Raw genomic sequence first — 20824 nt, forward strand, 5'->3', positions numbered from 1 at the left:
CTCTCTGTCTCTGTCTCTGTCTCTCTTTCTCTCTTTCTCTCTCTCTCTCTCTCCTTATTCTCTCTCTCATTTTCTCTGTGTCTTTCTCCTCTCTCTCTCTCGCTCTCTCTCTCTCTCTCTCTCTCTGTGTGTGTGTGTGTTTCTCTCTCTCTCTCTCTCTCTCTCTCTCTCTCTCTCTCTCTCTCTCCTTATTCTCTCTCTCATTTTCTCTGTGTCTTTCTCCTTTCTCTCTCTGTCTCTTTCTCTCTCTCTCTCTCTCTCTCTCTCTCTCTCTCTCTCTCTCTCTCTCTCTCTCTCTCTCTCCCCCCTTATTCTCTCTCTCATTTTCTCTGTGTTTTTCTCCTTTCTCTCTCTCTCTCTCTCTCATTTTCTCTGTGTCTTTCTCCTCTCTCTCTCTCTCTCTGTCTCTCTCTCTCTTTCTCTCTTCGTCTCTCTCTCTCTCTCTCTCTCTCTCTCTCTCTCTCTCTCTCTCTCTCTTCGTCTCTCTGTCTCTCTCTGTCTCTGTCTCTCTCTCTCTGTCTCTCTCTCTCTCTCTCACACACATACACACACACACACACACACACACACACACACATGTCCCAGTAATAGTAAAGTTTTTAGGAAGCCTAATTTCTAATTTACCAAAATGACAAGAGAGAAGGCAAACAAACTAAAATTAATTAAATCAATCCTTAACTCCTGCTGTCCTCAAATGACAAATGTCCCCAAAACACACGGTCCCCCTTATTAGAATGGACTTGAGACAGGGAACGGACTGTTCTTGGTTCTGAATGTGGGACTCCAGAACTGAAGTATCTAACAAAGGCTTTTTCATTGGCTCATTCATCCATTCAACCCCTTTCTCGATCAGCATATTCGATATCTCTCCGCCCATGTTTCCAGTTCAGTTCACCCAACATCTCTCCATCTATCCTCCGCGATCCAGGATCCAGCCATCCACCCCAACTGGATAATGGGCGTAAAACCTTTTTCGGGCCCTTAAGGTACCACGTAAGCACCAGCAATCATCATCATCATCATCATTTCTCTCTCCAACCTTCCCCCTGTTTCATCTGTCTACCTAAACTGGGCGTCTTTTCATGTCTGGCTACAGAATGAGAATGTGCTGAATTTTAATTTAAAAAAATTAATGCAAACATTGGCTCCCATAAGTCTCAGTTTCCCGATCTGTAAAATGGCCCGGGAAAATACACTCAGCTCGCAGCATGGAAGGATTTTTTTTCTCTCTCACTCAGTGCCATTCACCCCAGCAAATGGCTCCATCTAGGAATGGGACAGTAAAGCATAATGGGTAGAGTGCTCCACCTCGATCGGAGAAGGCTCCCGTTCAGACCTAACTCCTGACTCCGGCTAATGGAGTGACTGCAGATTAGTCGCTCAATTTCCCTGAGCCTCATCAGTAAAATGGGGCTAAAAAAGTTCACTTAGTCTAGCTCACTGGTTTGTTGGGAGGCTTAAGGGAGTTAAAGTCCTTCACGATGCCGAGAGCCAAGCACAAACGTTCCGGACTGCCAGAACCTCCCTCCGGCGTCGCCCCGCTCCCTCCCGTGGCTGCTGGGACTGGCACAAGTATGTATAAGGACGGAGCGTCCGGGAGTGGGACGATATCTGAGGATCATCTGTTCCGGGGGACGATGGCCCGGTGAGGGGACCCACCCCCCAGAGGTCAACAGCCTTGTCGCCAGGGAGGCTGGGACGGGCCTGTTCTCGGTCATGTATGGAAGCGCACAAAACAAACCTATCAAGGTTTGCTATCAAGGAAGCGATCAAGGAAGCCAACTGTTACTGAGAGTTATTAAAGGGGAGGGGTGCATTCATGTGTGTATTTTTCATTCATTCATTCATTTTGAGAAGGGGCAGAATACTTGGCCCAGAGTCAGGAACCTGATTTCAAATCCAGCCTTAGATACTCACTAGCAGTGTGACTCTGGGCAAATCACACAACCCTGCTTGCCTCAGTTTTCACATCTGTAAAAGGGGCTGGAGAAGGAAATAGCAAACTACTCCAGTATCTCCACCGAGAAAACCTCAAATGGGGTCCTGAAGACATGAGTGGAAAATGACCCAAACCAATTTTTTTAAGTCTATAGACTCCAGGTGAGGAATTGGTGTGGTAGACAGACCTGCCCTCTGGGCTCACTCCCTCAGGTCCGGGGCCAGTGTGGGATCCTAGCACGAGCCAGAGGGGAGAGTGCTTCAAAGCCTGAAAAGCTTTTCTCTACATTACCTAATTAGTGCCAGGAACCCCCCTTTACAAGCGATTATTCTAGTTTCCTAGACGAGGACCCCGGCGTTCGGACGGGTTGACCGAGGTGCCCCTGGCTGCGCAAAGGCCAGTTTGGAAGTCTGACTTCCCTGTGTTCCCTCCTGCCCCACACCAAACACCTCCCTTCTCCCCCATGCGTCACAGCCCTCCCCGGTCCGCCGCCCCCAGTGCTGCAGGATGGACTCCTGCACCCGGATGGCCGTGGGCCGCCATGTTGGTCTGCAGCATCTCTCAGGCGCACGGGGTCACACGTCCAAAGTTAATCAAGTTGGAAGGATAGAAAATGCAAGAAAATGGAGCCTGAAAATGGGAATTTCTCAGCACTTTGGGCGTCTCACAAGGATTTGGGGGGAAATACAAGAAAGGATTAACCATCTGGACACTAAGGGGCGGTTTTGACCGCCTCTGAGGGGTTCGTGCTTGTTCTAGGCCGAGCTTTCACTCTCCCGGGCTCCCGGGCGGAGCTGGAGCCGGGATGGAGTCCGTCTCAGAGATGTTCTGTCCGTGAGATCACAGCAGAAGCCTCAGGCCCTGCCTTCTCTCCTGCCTCCCCCTGCCCTCCAGCCCAACGACACTCATCTCTGCCCAACTGTCTACTTCCACCATTAATAACCCCAAGAAAGAGCCTCCCCTGACTCTGTCACCTGGCCCAGCGCCTTCTCCGGGGGGAGCACCCGCCCGTTCGGCCAGCAGCGGGCTTCTGGGAGCCTCACGCCCTAACCCAGCGGTGGAGTCTGGGGAGCGGGCCCGCAGACCGCTTCCCCCGCCCCGAGAGCTCAAGCCCCAGCCGTGCTCTGCAGATCCCAACACGGTCCGGAAATCGGAGCTATTTCCATCACTAGAGTTTGGACTATTGTCCACATGATGAACGTTCAGATGAAAACGAACTCATGGAAATAGAGCTTTTCACGAGGGAACAGACCGGAGAACGACCACTTCTCTCCCATGAAACGTTCTTGTGAGATAGAAATTGCCCAGCGGAGGTCGGGGGCATCGTCCCGAGGGGGCGGCGTGCGCGGGGTCAGGCCGCCCGGGAAGTGCGGCCCACGGGGCTGCCGTGGAGAGAGAGAGAGGGGCACTGGGTACAAGGACGTGAGGAGACGTGGGGGGCTGGCTTATTAAAGGCTCATCTTTCATCCTCATATAGGCTGGTGTGTTTTCTATATATGGAAGATGATCATACACATAAATCTCTTGTACACGTCTGTCTTTTCTTCTATACTGTACATACATTGCAACTGGTGGATATGTGTTACGTTGTGTATTTCTATTATCGCACACATGTATACATAGTATACATTAACATAGAAAAGATGCATGAGGACACATCTACATTCTGTATCTGTTTGTATGTGCTAGCTTAGCTATCATGCGTGTGTTATAGCTACTATATATGTTACAGGTATTATACATGTAGACATTCACATTTAAATACACACCCAGGTTTTTATATTCAGTCCAATTTATCTTGAAAAAGGAGCCCGGCCTTATAGATGAGATACAATTAAGGAGACCGAGTCCCATTCACTGCCCAGCTGGGATTCATGCTCCAGTAACAATACTAAGTAGCAATAAATGTCATCCACCTTTCTGGGGAAAACTCAAACTCTCAGTGAAGTCCCTCTTACTTTGAGGGAAACGATTCTGAGTTTGCTCCAAATTTCGGTGCATTCTCCTCATCCCCAACGTGGGATCCCTGACTCTCCTTCTGCAGATAAGGACGCAGAAAACGCGGCTTGGGAAGCTCTCCCCGACTCCGGGTCCCAGAAGAGCTTCACTTACAACTCAGTGGGGGGATTTGCCCACCAGGAGTGGGGGAATTTGCACACCAGTGGGCTGGGGAATTTGTACACCAGTGGGCTGGGGGGAATTTGCACACCAGTGGGCTGGGGGGAAATTTGCACACCAGTGGGGTGGGATTTACACACCAGTGGGGTGGGGGGAAATTTGCACACCAGTGGAGTGGCGGGATTTGCACACCAGTGGGGTGAATTTATCCACTAGGAGTGTGGGAATTTGCACACCAGTGGGGTGGGGGGAATTTATCCACTAGGAGTGTGGGAATTTGCACGCCAGTGGGGTGGGGGGAATTTATCCACTAGGAGTGTGGGAATTTGCACGCCAGTGGGGTGGGGGGAATTTATCCACTAGGAGTGTGGGAATTTGCACGCCAGTGGGGTGGGGGGAATTTATCCACTAGGAGTGTGGGAATTTGCACACCAGTGGGGGGGGATTTGCACACCATGGCTTCCTCCACTCTGAGCAGAAGGCAAGCTAGGAAAGCAAACCAAAAAACTCACTTCATGGGAAACTGAGGCTTCACTTGCCTCGAGGGGCACAGCTAATGAGGGGCGAGGGGGAGGGAAGGCTGGGTGTGTACGCAATTGGAAAAGCGGGGAGGGGGGAAGAGGGGTTTCTCGGCTGGCCCTTAGACACACGGCCTCTCAGCGGCCTCTCCCTGCCCCCACCTCCCTGGCCCGGCCCGGGGACACTCCCCCTCCCCCCGGGCCGGGGGCTGGAGCTGGCTCGAGTGACAGATTTGAATGGAATTCAGACCAGCAGTTCCTGCGGCCGCAGCCTCCCCGAGGCCGGAGCGCTCTCTCGGCCGCCGGGAGGCCCGCGGAGGCAGGCGGCGGCTCGGGTTACAGGCGGCCCGGCCAATGGGAGGCAGGGGAAGGAAACTCTCCACCTCCAGCTCGGGCTAAATGGCCGTTCCAGCCCCCCACCCCCTGGCCCCCCGTGGGTGGGGTGTTGTTTTTCCCTTCCCTTTCAGACTCCATTTTATGAATGGGCCTCCAGACCGGGCCGAGCCCATTCATGGACAGCTGCGGAGGGGGGCGGGGTTGGGGGGGAAGGCTGACAGCGCTGCTTTAAGGCGGCCTTCGGCTGCCCATTCCCGACTTAAAATGCAGCCGGCGTCCGGGGGGCCCTGGCGTAACACGGCCGAGTCAATCCAGGCTCCCCGGCCTCCGGGCCGGCCCCCGGGGCCCCCAGCCTCCGGGCCGGCCCCCGGGTCCCCCAGCCTCCCGGCCGGGCCCTCACTGACTGGACCCTGGGAAGGCGCTAAGCTTTTCCTAGAAAATCGGGAGCCGGCCCAGTCCAGCTCCAAGACTCTGCTCTGGGACGGACAAGGGCGCTCCAGGGGCCCAGGGGACTGACGAGGCGGCAGGGGCACCTTTCGGGAAGGGAACCCGGCCGGGAACGGGGCCCTTCCCCCTTTCCCTTTCCCCAGCTGAACCCGGCCAGGGGCAGCCCCGATCTCACGCTGGAAACCTCTCTGGCCAGGGCAGAGGGAGGGAGCGGGAGCGGGGCTCTGCATGAGCTCAGCCTCCTGTCCCAGAGCTCGGCCTCCTGTCCCAGAGCTCGGCCTCCTGTCCCAGAGCTCGGCCTCCTGTCTCAGCTGGCTTTAGGCTGCGGGGTGGGAAGGGGGCAGAAATGAGCTGCCTGCCCTGATCTCAGAAGGGGACCCTGTGGGCCAAGGGGAACCCGGCCCTGACAGGAGCCGCTGAGGCTGGACCTTAAGATGCGCCCCTGCGGAGTAGGGTACATGCAGCCCGCAAACCCTCCCATAAACCACCAACAGCCCTCAGGGTCCTCCTCCTCAGCCCAAAGTGCTCTGTGTGGGCGGTTGGGGATATGGAGCCTGAGGAGGACTCCTCCCTCTGGGTCCAGCTCCTAACTGGGAGACGGTCCTCTCTTCTCCAGCCCCCAGTCCATCTCCCCCAGGGCCACCCACACTCAGCTCTGCTGGGGCTGTGGCCTCTGCCCCTCCTGGGAGGGCACAAACACAGCCTTTAGGGATTTGGGATCTTTCCCAGGCCAAGGTGGCAGATCTGGCCAGGCTCAGGGCCCCCCTTCTCCTTCATGCTCTCCATGTATTACACACTGACTGAACTTCTCACTGTTTCCTGCACAAGCTACCCTGCCACCCACCTCAGGTTTCAGTCCAGGCTGGCCCCAAGTCCTCCCCCAGCTCCCCTGAAGACTTAGGTTGGCCCTTCCTGGGTCCCTCCCACACCCTCAGGTGTCGGAACTTGCCCCTCCTGGACACTTATTTCTATTTACTTATGAGGACCCAAGCTCCTCCTTCAGCCACAACCATCCTCAACACAATAGCTACCTGCTGCTGACGGAGCACTTCAAGTGCTCCATTACAATCATTCTTGACATGCTCTTCCCAAGAACCTCCCAGGAAAGTGCTATCACGTCATATTTTACAGATGTAGAAACTGAGGCAGAGACATGTTAAGTGATGTCCGCAGGATCAAATACTAGTAAGTGACTAAGACTACTATTGGAACCCCTCCTCTCTGGGGTCTAGCACTTCATGCCCTGCAGCACTTTAATGTCCCCTGGAGGGTAAGCTCCCTGAAGTCAAGAACTGTTGTTTTTTTTTTTTTTTTTTTTGGTTGTTGTTGTTGTTGTTTTATTTTTGCTTTGTTTTGCTCTTTGATTGCTTAGCCCCTAGACTCTAAGGCCTTACCCTGAGAGTAAGAGCTGTACACAGGTGGTACTTAACACATGCTCCTTCCAGATATTCATGGACATGTAGGGGGCACAGCGGCTAGAATGCCCCGTCTGGAGTCAGGAAAATCTAAATTCAAATCCAGCCTCAGACAGTAGCTGTGTGATCCTGGGTAAGTCACTTAAGCCTGCAAATCTCAGTTCTTTATTTGTAAAACGAGCTGAAGAACAAAATGGCAAACGACGCCAATATCTCTGCCAAGAAGACCTCCCGAGGGGTCCCAAGGAGTCAGACCCGGCTGAAAACAACTAAGCCACAATTATTTACCTCCCTGAAGTTGCCTTCACGTTTCTGGATGGGCTGAGAATTTTTTTAACGATTTATCCAAACTCTAGAGATAATTTTAGTTGCTGTTAGTCTGTCTCCAAACACATAAATCACTCTCCATGCTGTTCCATGGAAGGGCAGAAATCAATCCTGTTCTGTCTTCCACCCATTATGTTCCGAGTAACAGGACATGTTTTTACATGGGTTTGCAAAGCTCTTTCATGCTCATCCATCAATCCATAAATCCCCATTTGCTAAGCTCCTACTGTGTGCCAGGCACCTAATACTGTGTCTCTCGGTTGACTGATGAATGCAAATAGAGCTGACGCTAAGCAAACAGGTTGGGGGAAATTGCCATCAGCAGCCTCCTCCCTTCCTTCCTAACACCCGTCTTTCTTCTCATCGCCTCTCCTCATCTTTTGGTCTACCGGGGACTGGACCTCCTGAGCGAGGCCCGACCCTTCCCCTCCCCACAGTCTCCATCCCTAGAGAAGATCCCCGGCCTCAATGGCTCAAGCCAGTGAAGAGCACCAGGAAGAAAAGGCAGGAGCTCTGTAGAATACTTCAAGTAAGGGAAAGTGGGTCCAGCTGGCTCGGGAGGGTAAGCGAAGGCCGAGCCAGGGCAGAGCTGAGAAGCAGTGCGTTCTAGGCAGGGGGAGGAGAGAATGGAGGGGAAACACTAAATATGGAAAACAGCAAAGGCAGAGAGCAGATGGCAAACCACAGAATGCAATACCTGGCAAGACGGGAGGGAGCCAGGCCATGGAGGGCTTTAGAGGAGACTGAGCCCGGGGGCAGGTGGGAGCCATTGATGTTTATGGGACAGAGGGGTCTAGGGTCAGGCCCACCCTTCAGGGAAAGTACTTGACAGTGAAGTGCAGAAGGAAGCGGACCTGGGTTGGGCACTCGGCAGGGAGACACACTAATCCAGGTGAAAGATTCTGTGGGCCTGAAGTAAGGCTAGGGCTTGTGGGAGCAACAGGTCCGGCTGGGAGAGAGTCGGGGAGGTGGGAAATAGGGCCAGACTGTACAAGTGACTGGACAGAGAGGAGGCAGAAGAGGGACGTGGCCCACCCGCATGACTGGGAGGACAGGAGCCCTCAGTGGACAGAGAAGTTTGGAAGAGGGGGAAAGGACTGAATTCTCTCATGGATGTGTCAGTCTGAGATACCCGTGGGACAGCAGTTTGAAAGGTTGCCCAGGCCCCCTGATGCCGTGGGGCTGGAGCTCAAGACAGGGCCTAGGAGTGGACGGAGCGGAGACTCACCAGCCCAGACGTGATCATTAGATCTGAAGGATGTGATGGAGATAGAAGGCCCAGGGCAGAGCCTTTGCATCCACCCGGAGAGAAGCAGCGGGTGACGCAGCACGGGAGACGGAGGATGGGCAGTTGGGTACGAGGAGGACCCCGAGAGCACAGGAACCGGCCCGCGGCGAGCCTCCTCTGGGCTCCTCACGTACAACACTGCAAAGCCGGCCATTTCCCCACTCACACATTCCCTCTTCTCCTCCCGGTGGCTTCTCTGACCTTCAAGTGTCACCAAACCCCACTTTCCCGGCCTCCTTCAGCAGGTTACTCCCTGTTCTGTCTGCTGTCTCCCCCGTTAGACTGCAAGCTCCCTGAGGGCAGGATGGGATGTCTTCCCATCCCAGCGAGCACAGGGCCTGCCACAAAACCAGTCCTTAATAAACGCTGACTGACTTCAGCTGAGCCTAAGCTCTTGGCCATTAATCACCCGGCATTTCCCTCACTCTCTTGACTATTTCCCAGTTAAAGCTGCCTTCTCTTAGCAGCCACGCCACCCCGTGGGGCCGTCTGCTGCCCCCCAAGCAGCACAAAGGCCTTTGCCCCCTACTTTGGTCTGTTCCTTTCTCCAGACCCCTCATGTTTTCATGTTGTGGATTTGGAAACCAGAGAAGAGTGCTGCAGCTCCTTCCCTTACTGGCCACACACACAAAGCGCTCCGCCTTCCAAAGGGCTTGCGAAGCCTTTCTTTGGGGATGGGCCCGAAACCCGAAACGGGAGACGTTTCCAACGCCATTAGCTCGGCATCAATAGGTGAACGAGGGAATCGGGGCTTCCGAGATAACGCCGTCGGGCTTCCTAAGGGCTTATTTAATGTACTCTCAGCCAGGATGGGAAAAAATGATTATTTCTAGAGAACAGATGGCAACAAGACAAAATATCTGCGGATCACAGTTGTTGACGGCAATTTTATGGCACATACAGATGTGTCAACTTAAATGCAGCAATTCTGTGGCCGGTAAAATACATTTTGATACCCACAGATTAATTTTTCATAGCCCTGGACTGCACCATTACTACACTTAATTTTTTTTTTTTTTTTTTTTTTTTGGCCTTCAAAAGTCATGACTTTATCATTCTGGTGGTAAAGGGAATCTGAAATGCTGCTTGCAAGAGGCCGGGAGGAGCATCCAGGGCGTAGTCAGGGCCCCTCCTTAGGTGCTAGAGATAATCCAGAAGCCAGATCATTAGCAGTTCTTAAGCTGAGGTCAATGAGCTTGCTTTATTTTCATCATTATTGCTGCAGTTATTTTGATAATTTTTTTTTTTTAGAATTGAATTTTTATTTAATTTTTTAGAATTTAGAATTTTCTCTTTGAAATCTAATTTTTTAATGCATTTAAAAATATACACAGAGATAAAGGGGAAGACACCTGGATTAGATCGTAAACTAGCAGCTGCTCTGGCATCCCCAGGCTTCCCAAGGAGAAGCAATCCTCCAAGAGCACGCCCTAGCAGAGGGAGTATGGTGCCAGGGAGAGAGCACTGGCTTTGGGGCTGGAGGACCTGCATGGCTATAGTGGCCGTCTCCTGCTTGGCTTACTGGACTGCCCAGTTCAAAGGTAAAGTGAGAGGTCGGGTTAAATGCCTCGTAAGGTCACTAAATCTTATGATTCCTTCTTGGTCATTTAGGCCAGTATTAAGGGCTCTTTTTCTTTGGTCCAGACCAGTGATTTCAGGGGGCCAATCTGTCTAACAAAGAGAAAGCGTGTCCTTCCCAGGGATAACCACGCTCCCTCCCCCGAGAGCTGCATGGCCGTTTGTAGAGGGCAATTTTGTTGTTTGGTTGGGAAAGGAAACCACTGAAGTCCCTTCTGAGCCTTACAATGTAGGATACAAAACAATACAATTGTGTATTCTTTCCTAAAAAAGAAAACAAAGGTACTGTTTCAGTGTGTTCTCTCTCTCTCTCTCTCTCTCTCTCTCTCTCTCTCTCTCTCTCTCTCTCTCTCTCTCTCTTTCTCTCTCTCTCTTCTCTCTCTCTCTCTCTCTCTCTCTCTCTCTCTTTCTCTCTCTCTCTCTGTCTCTCTCTGTTTCTCTCTCTCTCTCTCTCTGTCTCTATCTCTATCTTTCTCTCTGTCTCTGTCTTTATTTTCTCTCTCTCTCTCTCTCTCTCTCTCTCTCTCTCTCTCTCTCTCTCTCTCTCTCTCTCTCTCCATCCCTTGACTAATTGGAAAATCTAAAGTAAGAACAGATAATCCTGGGGCAAGGAAGATGTGATTTCTCCACATGGCTTTTCCAGGAACAACTGCAATCATCATCCTGATACGAGGAAGCCTCCTTTACTGCAGCCAGAGCAGCAAGGCACGATTATTGCCAATATTATTCATTCCCAAACTATCTTTTACTTAATGACTTCACAGGACAATATATTTCTTGACCGCCCACATGTTTGAATAGCGATGTATACATGTACACGCAGATGTGAGTGTAAAGAAATAAAGCCTCGGCGTGACAAGGGCATCACGGGTATGGGATTGGTTTTTTCTTGGTTCTACTTGTGTCCCCCGTGTCTCTCTTGGGGCATAATAAGCTCTTGAGCACTTTTTCAATGACTGACTGATGGACTTTAGAGACGGGCTGAGCAGGTTAATTGATTCTTCAAAGATTCGTGGTGAACTTGGTGATAAAAGCCTGGCTAGAGCTGACATGGAGCCCAGATTTCCGAGCCTATTGACATGGGCTGACACAGAACCCAGATTTCCGAGCTCAGTGACACGGGCTGACATGGAGCCCAGATTTCCGAGCCCAGTGACATGGGCTGACAAAGAGCCCAGATTTCCAAGCCTATTGACATGGGCTGACACAGAACCCAGATTTCCGAGCCCAGTGACACGGGCTGACACAGAGCCCAGATTTCCGAGCCCAGTGACACGGGCTGACATGGAGCCCAGATTTCCAAAACCAGTGACATGGGCTGACATGGAGCCCTTCTAGGGGAAGCCTTGCCTTTCACAGATGATAAAACTAAGGTTTCCTCAGTGAACCTCACGCTGTCTGACTCGATGCAATTCAGCGGATCATCTGAAGAACCTATCGCGTGCAGTAACACCCTCCCCCCCCGGGTCCTGGTGAGACAGAACCCGACCAGAGAGTGCCCCGCCCCAGGGAGCTTATAGTCTGGGGAGCCAGAGGAAGGAGCTGAGGGAGCCCACAACCAGCTAGGGGGGATACTGAAGTCTTCATGGCGGAAGCGACATTTGAGCTGAGCCTTGAAGGAGGAGAAGGCAGAGAAGGGGGAGAGATTAGGAGGAACTGCCTCCAAGAGCATATATATGCAGGAAAGCAAACAAGCCTGCGACCAAGCAATATTTCTTAAATGACCGGAAGCCTGTGTGGTCTGGGCAGGGCATGTGAATACAGAGCAGAGAGGAGACGATGGGGACTACTGGAAGGCTCCTAGGTCGGAACCTGGAAGATACACCCATCTGTACATGCATGTGACATGTATGTGGCACCTACATGCACATGCATGTGCAGATCTAGCCATACCTCCTCATCAATGATATGATTCTTCACCATCATGAGTGGATTTTTTTGGCCATTGGTGAGGATTACTTAAGTTCATTTCCAGACACTATTTTAAGCATCAGTGAAGAACACGACCCTTGTTCATCGGGGACACATTCTAGAAACCCGAGACCGCTGTCTGGACCCCCCCTGCCCCGAGAGCCCCTCAGGCTGATCCAACACAAACCGCTTCACTGGGAAGGTGAGAGAAGGCCCCGAGCCCCAAGGACACAACACCCACTTTGGGATCATCCTTCCCTCCCTGCCACATCAGTGCCAGGCAAACATTATTATCTCGTTTTACGGATGAGCAAAGTGAAGCTTTCAAAGTGCCTATGGTTTACTCAAGGTGGCTCTTTAGTATGGAGCTGGGTCATGCCCACTGGGCTTCTGTGCTCTCTGACCCCCATGCAGTGCTCCAGGACCCCAGCATGGCCCCGAAGGGACTCCAGGTTCCCTTCCATTTTGGAACGTATCTCCAAGCAGGATCCGTGATCCCAGGAGGACAATCCAGGGAGGGGACTGGGGCCATTGTCCATACCCAGAAGGGTCACAGTCTGCGTGGGTGGCCGGAATACCCCACAATGACAAAGCCACGGCTCTCCTGAAGTATGAGAAGCCGCGAGGATCACTGCAAAGACCAAGGGATTTGGCACTAAGGGCTGGCTTCGAATCCTGCTCCTGCCACCCACTGTCTGTGAGATCCCAGCCTCAATCTCTGGGCCTCAGTTTCTTCAAATGTAAAAAGAAAACATTAAACTGGCTGACCTTGAAAGTCCTTCTAACTCTACAGCCCCATGGCCAACAGAGTGCACAATGGGGAGCGGCATTTTCTATATTGTCTCCGCACATAGGAAAAGCCCAGCGATCCCCGCGGGCCGAGCGACGGCCCTCTCTGCAGTGACGCTCACACCCGGGCCGTCGGTGTAAAAAGAGCTGCTTACCTGAGTCGTAGGCAAAGTCTCGAGGCTCCTGTTTAATCATCAGAGGTGGGGGGAAGCTGGGGTTGCCCGCGCTGCCCACCAGGGTGGTGTGTTCATAAACCGGATCGTGATACTCCTGCTTGAAACCTTGGGGCGGGAAGGGGATGTTTGGCTCAGACATCTGGCGTTGGTACATTGGACGTCCTTCCCTCGGCATCGTAGGCAAAGGTGGAAAGGAATTACAAGGCTCAGAAAGCTGGCGTCGAAATCTAGGGCACAAAGCAGAGCGCGGTGAGACCGGCGGGCACCAGGATGCTCTCCCTCCGCCTCTGCGTCTCGGGGCTCCCGAGGCCTAGGCCAGGGTCAACCCAAGGGCCTCCCTGACGGGACCGTCTTCCTGACTTTGGTGAGCCTTACCCTCTTCCTCCACCGGCGTATTTCCCTATCAGTACAGGGGCTGCCTCTTTATAATCCTATGGCCTAACACAATGGTCAGCAGATAGCAGGTGTTTAATAAAGGTTCACTGACTTGAAAACCTAGCAATGAGAAGTGGAAAGATCAGGAAGAAACTCGGGGCATAAACAAGTGACCTTGGATCCACTGGTGGTGAAGGAAGGAAGTCACCCAGATCTGGAGTGAGGAGTTCTTTTTCTGAACACGGTCCCTAAAGGAATTCGGTTACTTGATTTTACTCCTCTTTATTATGTTTATTTATTACTTTTTGTTTTGTTTCGTTTTGTTTCTCTTCTCTACCTCCCTTCTTTCCCTTCTTCCTCTTGCCACAATGGTGCAGAATTTCACCAAAATGGTGAAATAGAAAGAAAATAAAGTTTTTATTACTTTGGAAAAAAAATAGATTAAAATTTAAAAAGAAAGCAAATTTCTTATGAGTAAGGATTGAATAATTATACATATGAATATATAATTATATATAAATAATATATATATGTATATAATTATAACATTAATAAATATTGCTTTAAAAATAATCTACAAGTGTTTGGAAACATTACTGAGCAATGAAAACAAACAAGCAAAACAACAAAAAAAAAAATCAGGCTCAATATTTGAACAAAGACATTTAAACTGAACAAACCTCTATGAAAACCCCCTTAAAACTATTCATTTCCAAAACTAGCACGGCCACCCCAGCGAGTCAAATGGGAGTCTGAGGAGAGCCAAGAGGCCAGGCGAGGGCAGCCATACTTAGCAGGAACTCCCTCTGTTTCACCCGGTGTGTCCTCACCATACCCTTCTCCCACAAGAGGCCTTAACATTCTACATGCAACGAGCAGAGCAATGGGGAGGGTTCCGCTATGGCCCCCACAGTTGAGCTCAGTGACACGAACCGAACTTCCGTTTCCCTTATTCCCCTGGCCCCCAGGAGATGATGCATTATGAAGAATTGTCAAAGAAGGGCAGGGAATAATTGCAATAGGTCGTTAAGTGAACTTCAGTTGGGTGGGGAAGCCTCAGAGGAGGGAACCGGCCGGCTGGCGAGGAAGCTGAGCTGTTTGGGTTGGGTGAGAGCCACTTCTGGTTGGCACAGTAGGGACCCTCGTATTCTGCTACACATGAAGCTTTGGGCTCTCAGAGCCCCGGATGGGGGCGGAAAGGGGACTCAGCCTCAAGCTCCTGGAACCGAACTAACCATGGAAGGGAAGCTGAGGCGTGGGCCCAATGCTCCTGAGCTCCAAGGAGCCGCGTGCCGGCAGCCCAGGCGGAGCTCCAGCTCTGCACGGCACCCCGGGCTGGGGAAGCGGGCCAGGGTGTCGGCCCAAGGAAAGGAGGCAGGGGGCTGGCCAGCAGGCCATGAAGCAGTCCCGGAGCTGGGGTGCCTGCTTGGGAGAAGAGCTTCTTCCCGAGCAGCTTTCCCATTTGCAACCGAGAGTTGTCACTCTGGGGCCCCGGCTCTCCCGAGAGCTCCTCCAGACAGATATCCGGCCTCAGAGATTGGCAGCTGGTGCCAGTCTCTATGTGCAGGGAGGGGGCCACGAAAGGCCCCCGTGCCCACCCTGATGGTTCTGGGCCGGCTGTTCCCAGTCTCAAATACTCAGCTTCAAGTGGAGAGGCTAAAATGAAGCTGGCGAAAAGGCTGTCGCTGCGGTGACTTAAACGTTAACTAGAACCGGCTCAGCTGAGCGTGGCCACCCCAGGTTCTCCCGCCGGGCAGGGTACAATTGGCACTCCCAGTTGGTCACATTTTGTGCCTTGTAATGGCTCAAGCGCGGTTCGCATGACCATCACCGTGCCCATTTTAGAGATGGAGAAAGAAGGGAGGGACTTGTTGGAGGTGACAAAGATGGGACATCATGGTGACAAAATGGCCCCGGCTTCCCGGCTGAGCCTGGACAAGCCGCGTCTCTGCTCCCAATTTGCTACTCTCTAAATCAGAGATAAGTGATCCATAAATCCTCTCAGCTGCAGAACTCGGAGACCCTGATGGGAATCCACTGTGATGACCACAATGATGCTGCTGCTGCTAACAGTTGTTCACATGCTGTCTCACAGCAACCCTAGGACGTAGGGTCACTGTGATCCTCAGTTTTCAGATGAGGGCATGGAGGCTGTCCAGTCTAGCCAAGCTAGGCCTTCTAGGACGGGCCAGCCTGGAGGGCAGGGAGGCTGTGCAGTCTAGCCAAGCTAGGCCTTCTGGGACGGGCCAGCCTGGGAAGCATGGAGGCTGTGCTGTCTAGCCAAGCTAGGCCTTCTAGGACGGGCCAGCCTGGAGGGCATGGAGGCTGTGCAGTCTAGCCAAGCTAGGCCTTCTGGGACGGGCCAGCCTGGAGGGCAGGGAGGCTGTGCTGTCTAGCTAAGCTAGGCCTTCTAGGACGGGCCAGCCTGGGGAACATGGAGGCTGTGCTGTCTAGCCAAGCTAGGCCTTCTAGGACGGGCAAGCCTGGAGGGCAGGGAGGCTGTGCTGTCTAGCCAAGCTAGGCCTTCTAGGACGGGCCAGCCTGGAGGGCAGGGAGGCTGTGCTGTCTAGCTAAGCTAGGCCTTCTAGGACGGGCCAGCCTGGGGAACATGGAGGCTGTGCTGTCTAGCCAAGCTAGGCCTTCTAGGACGGGCAAGCCTGGAGGGCAGGGAGGCTGTGCTGTCTAGCCAAGCTAGGCCTTCTAGGACGGGCCAGCCTGGAGGGCATGGAGGCTGTGCAGTCTGGCCAAGCTAGGCCTTCTGGGACGGGCCAGCCTGGGAAGCATGGAGGCTGTGCTGTCTAGCTAAGCTAGGCCTTCTAGGAGGGGCCAGCCTGGGAAGCATGGAGGCTGTGCAGTCTGGCCAAGCTAGGCCTTCTGGGACGGGCCAGCCTGGGAAGCATGGAGGCTGTGCTGTCTAGCTAAGCTAGGCCTTCTAGGAGGGGCCAGGCTGGGGAGCATGGAGGCTGTGCAGTCTAGCCAAGCTAGGCCTTCTAGGACGGGCCGGCCTGGGGAACATGGAGGCTGTGCAGTCTAGCCAAGCTAGGCCTTCTAGGATGGGCCAGCCTGGAGGGCAGGGAGGCTGTGCAGTCTAGCCAAGCTAGGCCTTCTGGGACGGGCCAGCCTGGGGAGCATGGAGGCTGTGCAGTCTGGCCAAGCTAGGCCTTCTGGGACGGGCCAGCCTGGGGAGCATGGAGGCTGTGCTGTCTAGCTAAGCTAGGCCTTCTAGGAGGGGCCAGCCTGGGAAGCATGGAGGCTGTGCTGTCTAGCCAAGCTAGGCCTTCTGGGACGGGCCAGCCTGGGGAGCATGGAGGCTGTGCAGTCTAGCCAAGCTAGGCCTTCTGGGACGGGCCAGCCTGGAGGGCAGGGAGGCTGTGCAGTCTAGCCAAGCTAGGCCTTCTGGGACGGGCCAGCCTGGAGGGCAGGGAGGCTGTGCAGTCTAGCCAAGCTAGGCCTTCTAGGAGGGGCCAGCGGCGTTGGGAGGGCTAGGGCAGGAATCTCACCATTGACTCCCTCCCTCCTCCCCCTTCCCACCCCCCATGCCCCCAGCCACCAAACAGGGCCCCTTGCGTGGGAGAAGTCTCCAGGCCGCACTCACCTGTGGTCCATTGGGTAGCTGTTGTCCTGGATGGGCTGGGATGGCGGGAGGTGAGCGGGGAAGGCCCGGTCGGGCTTCGGGGTGTGAGCTGCGTTCGGGGAGGCATGATGCAGGGGAGACACGGGAGTGCTGGACGGCGTTGGGGGGTTGGAGGGCCTCATTCCCACTTGTGGCTTCTGATCATAGGCACTGGCAGGGAGCAAGGAAGAAGGAGACTCTTTCCTCTGCTTCAAGAAAGGAAACTCTTCCTACCGAGAGGGACGTGTCCTCCCGATGCTAAGGCCCGCCACAGGGCTGGGACGCAGGGGTCCGTCTGGGCCATCCCACCCCAACTCCCTCCCCCCACCCCCAGGCAGCAAGAAGAAAGCTTCCGAAAAGCTTCAGAGTGAACAAATGAGCAAACAAATAAAACACTTCTATCATGTCCCCACGTGACGCTCTGCTGAGGGCTTTGAGGGTTCTGTGTGTGACAGCGGCAGTCGTGCTGGGGATTGTTGGACATCCCCTTACAAAATGGGCATGTGTGCATGTGTACACGTGTGTGTGAGTGTGTGTCTACATCTGACTGCTTTCAAGTGCACACAGAGAAGCTACAGGATGCACTGGGGCCTCCTAAGTGCTCTGCTCAGTGGATTCCCCTTGCGCCCAGAGGTTCTGGGCTGCCCTTGCCCTTGGCCCAGCCCTTCGGTCTCCAGCGGAGGCCCCGGCCTTTAGCCCAAGCAGGGTGCCTGCCCCCTTACCTGACATTGTAGAGGCACTTTTCTCCATAGCTGAACTTAAAGGGCTGCTCTTGACTGCAGGCCGAGCCCAGCTCCGAGCACGGGCTGTGGGGCTCTTTCTTGATTTTCAAGGGGAGGCCATGAAAAGCCACTGAGGAGAAAGACGACAGACAGACACACACAGAAGGCAAAAGTGTTTAAGCTGGGCTCCAAACCATGCCCTCGGTGTGTCCCACGTGGAGAAGGGGTCACCGATATGGGCAAAGCTGATGCTCGCTCAGCAAATACACCAAAGGAAAGGAGAGAGGGGGGCTGGAGGAGGGGGAAGATAAGGGGGAGAGAGAGAGACAGACACACACACACACACACACACACACACACACACACACACAGAGAGAGAGAGAGAGGGAGAGAGATTCAGAGAGAAAGAGGCAGAGAGAGAGACAGAGACAGAGAGAGAGACAGAGACAGAGAGAGACAGAAAGAGAGAGAGAGAAAGAGAGAGAGAGAGACAGAGAGAGAGAGACAGAAAGAGACAGAGAGACAGAGACAAGAGAGACAGAGAGAAAAAGAGTGCAACTGAGACACAAAGAAACAGAGAGAATGCGACAGACACAAAGAGAAACAGAAATACATACACACATAAACACACAGAGACAGAGAAACAGAAAGAGAGGAGAGGGAAGAGGAGGAGATAGAAGAAGAAAGCTAGGGATGAGAAAGAGAAAGAAAGAAAGAAAGAAAGAAAGAAAGAAAGAAAGAAAGAAAGAAAGAAAGAAAGAAAGAGAGCAGGAGAGAGGAAGGGAAGAAAAAGAAGTGGGAAAAGAGGGAGAGAAAGAAGGAAGGAAGGAAGAAAAGGGGAAAAGAGAGGGAAAGCAGAAGGAGGGGGAAAGGGTAGGAAAGAAAGAGAGCAGGAGAGAGGAAGGGAAGAAAAAGAAGTGGGAAAAGAGGGAGAGAAAGAAAGAAAGAAAGAAAGAAAGAAAGAAAGAAAGAAAGAAAGAAAGAAAGAAAGAAAGAAAGAAAGAAAGAAAGAAAGAAAGAAAGAAAGAAAGAAAGAAAGAAAGAAAGAAAGAAAGAAAGAAAGAAAGAAAGAAAGAGAGAGAGAGAGACAGAGACAAGAGAGACAGAGAGAAAAAGTGCAACTGAGACACAAAGAAACAGAAAGACGACAGACACAAAGAGAGACAGAAATACATATACACAAACACACAGAGACAGAGAAACAGAAAGAGAGGAGAGGGAAGAGGAGGAGATAGAGGAAGAAAGCTAGGGCTGAGAAAGAGAAAAAAAGAGAGAGAAATAAAGACAGAGAAAGAAGGAAGGAAGGAAGGAAGGAAGGAAGAAAGGAAGGAAGGAAGGAAGAAAAGGGGAAAAGAGAGGGAAAGCAGAAGGAGGGGGAAAGGGTAGGAAAGAAAGAGAGCAGGAGAGAGGAAGGGAAGAAAAAGAAGTGGGAAAAGAGGGAGAGAAAGAAAGGAAAGGAGAGAAGGAGGGACAGAGGGAGAAGGAAAGATTTTTTTGGAAGTGAATGGAAGAAAAAAATCCTTGTTTAATCTCATCTAATCTATCATTACTTTTCTTGCTGAAGAGACTGATCCCCTGAGTCTGTCTCCTCCTTCCCAAGAAGGCGGCAGCCCTCCCAGAGGTGTTGGCAACCCCACGGTAAACGGCGTTGAGTGGGCGCCCGCACTCACTTCCTCAGAAGAAAAGCCCTCCCAGGAAAAGTCACCAGAAACTCGGGGTTGACAAGCTGACAATTCCGTTCAGACATCCCCATCTTAAGTGTAAGCGAGTAATTAAATTCGTAAATAGGATCAAAGTCCAACATATTAAAACTGTCGTCTTCGGTCACAATTAAACCATCTTACAAAATGGGCATGTGTGCATGTGTACACGTGTGTGTGAGCGTGTGTCTACATCTGACTGCTTTCAAGTGCACACAGAGAAGCTACAGGATGCACTGGGGCCTCCTAAGTGCTCTGCTCAGTGGATTCCCCTTGCGCCCAGAGGTTCTGGGCTGCCCTTGCCCTTGGCCCAGCCCTTCGGTCTCCAGCGGAGGCCCCGGCCTTTAGCCCAAGCAGGGTGCCTGCCCCCTTACCTGACATTGTAGAGGCACTTTTCTCCATAGCTGAACTTAAAGGGCTGCTCTTGACTGCAGGCCGAGCCCAGCTCCGAGCACGGGCTGTGGGGCTCTTTCTTGATTTTCAAGGGGAGGCCATGAAAAGCCACTGAGGAGAAAGACGACAGACAGACACACACAGAAGGCAAAAGTGTTTAAGCTAGGCTCCAAACCACGCCCTCGGTGTGTCCCTCCATGTGGGGAAGGGGTCACCGATACGGGCAAAGCCGATGCTCGCTCAGCAAATACACCAAAGGAAAGGAGAGAGGGGGGCTGGAGGAGGGGGAAGATAAGGGGGAGAGAGAGAGACAGACACACACACACACACACACACACACACAACACACACACACAGAGAGAGAGAGAGAGGGAGAGAGATTCAGAGAGAAAGAGGCAGAGAGAGAGACAGAGACAGAGAGAGAGACAGAGACAGAGAGAGACAGAAAGAGAGAGAGAAAGAGAGAGAGAGAGACAGAGAGAGAGAGACAGAAAGAGACAGAGAGACAGAGACAAGAGAGACAGAGAGAAAAAGAGTGCAACTGAGACACAAAGAAACAGAGAGAATGCGACAGACACAAAGAGAAACAGAAATACATACACACATAAACACACAGAGACAGAGAAACAGAAAGAGAGGAGAGGGAAGAGGAGGAGATAGAAGAAGAAAGCTAGGGATGAGAAAGAGAAAGAAAGAAAGAAAGAAAAAAAGAAAGAAAGAAAGAGAGAGAGAAATAAAGACAGAGAAGCAAGGAAGGAAGGAAGAAAAAGGAGAAAAGGGAGGGAAAGCAGAAGGAGGGGTAAAGGGTGGGAAAGCAGAAGGAGGGGTAAAAGGTGGGAAAAAAAGAGAGCAGGAGAGAGGAAGGGAAGAAAAAGAAATGGGAAAAGAGGGAGAGAGAAAGAAAGGAAAAAAGAGAAGGAGGGACAGAAGGAGAGGGAAAGATTTTTTTGGAAGTGAATGGAAGAAAAAAATCCTTGTTTAATCTCATCTAATCTATCATCACTTTTCTTGCTGAAGAGACCGATCCCCTGAGTCTGTCTCCTCCTTCCCGAGAAGGCGGCAGCCCTCCCAGAGGTGTTGGCAACCCCACAGTAAACGGCATTGAGTGGGCGCCCGCACTCACTTCCTCAGAAGAAAAGCCCTCCCAGGAAAAGTCACCAGAAACTCGGGGTTGACAAG

At 52.4% G+C, this 20824-nt stretch overlaps 1 protein-coding gene across 4 annotated transcripts in view; it reads right to left on the bottom strand.

The window, feature by feature from the left end:
• Positions 1 to 20824, bottom strand: part of ETV1 (ETS variant transcription factor 1) — a 90043-nt gene that overhangs the window by 22026 nt on the left and 47193 nt on the right. For 2 of the 4 annotated variants that reach the window (XM_052000689.1, XM_052000691.1), the window contains 3 exons: positions 19627 to 19756; positions 16813 to 17001; positions 12822 to 13069 (listed from right to left, as the gene is read on the bottom strand). In XM_052000689.1, coding sequence (XP_051856649.1) covers positions 12822 to 13069; positions 16813 to 17001; positions 19627 to 19756 — 567 coding nt within the window. Of the gene's footprint in view, positions 1 to 12821; positions 13070 to 16812; positions 17002 to 17552; positions 17683 to 19626; positions 19757 to 20824 lie in introns of all 4 variants that reach the window. The other 2 variants (XM_052000690.1, XM_052000692.1) reach the window with 1 other exon arrangement.

The sequence above is a fragment of the Antechinus flavipes genome, chromosome 5 (genome assembly GCF_016432865.1).
Source record: "Antechinus flavipes isolate AdamAnt ecotype Samford, QLD, Australia chromosome 5, AdamAnt_v2, whole genome shotgun sequence".
Taxonomy (NCBI): Eukaryota; Metazoa; Chordata; class Mammalia; order Dasyuromorphia; family Dasyuridae; genus Antechinus; species Antechinus flavipes.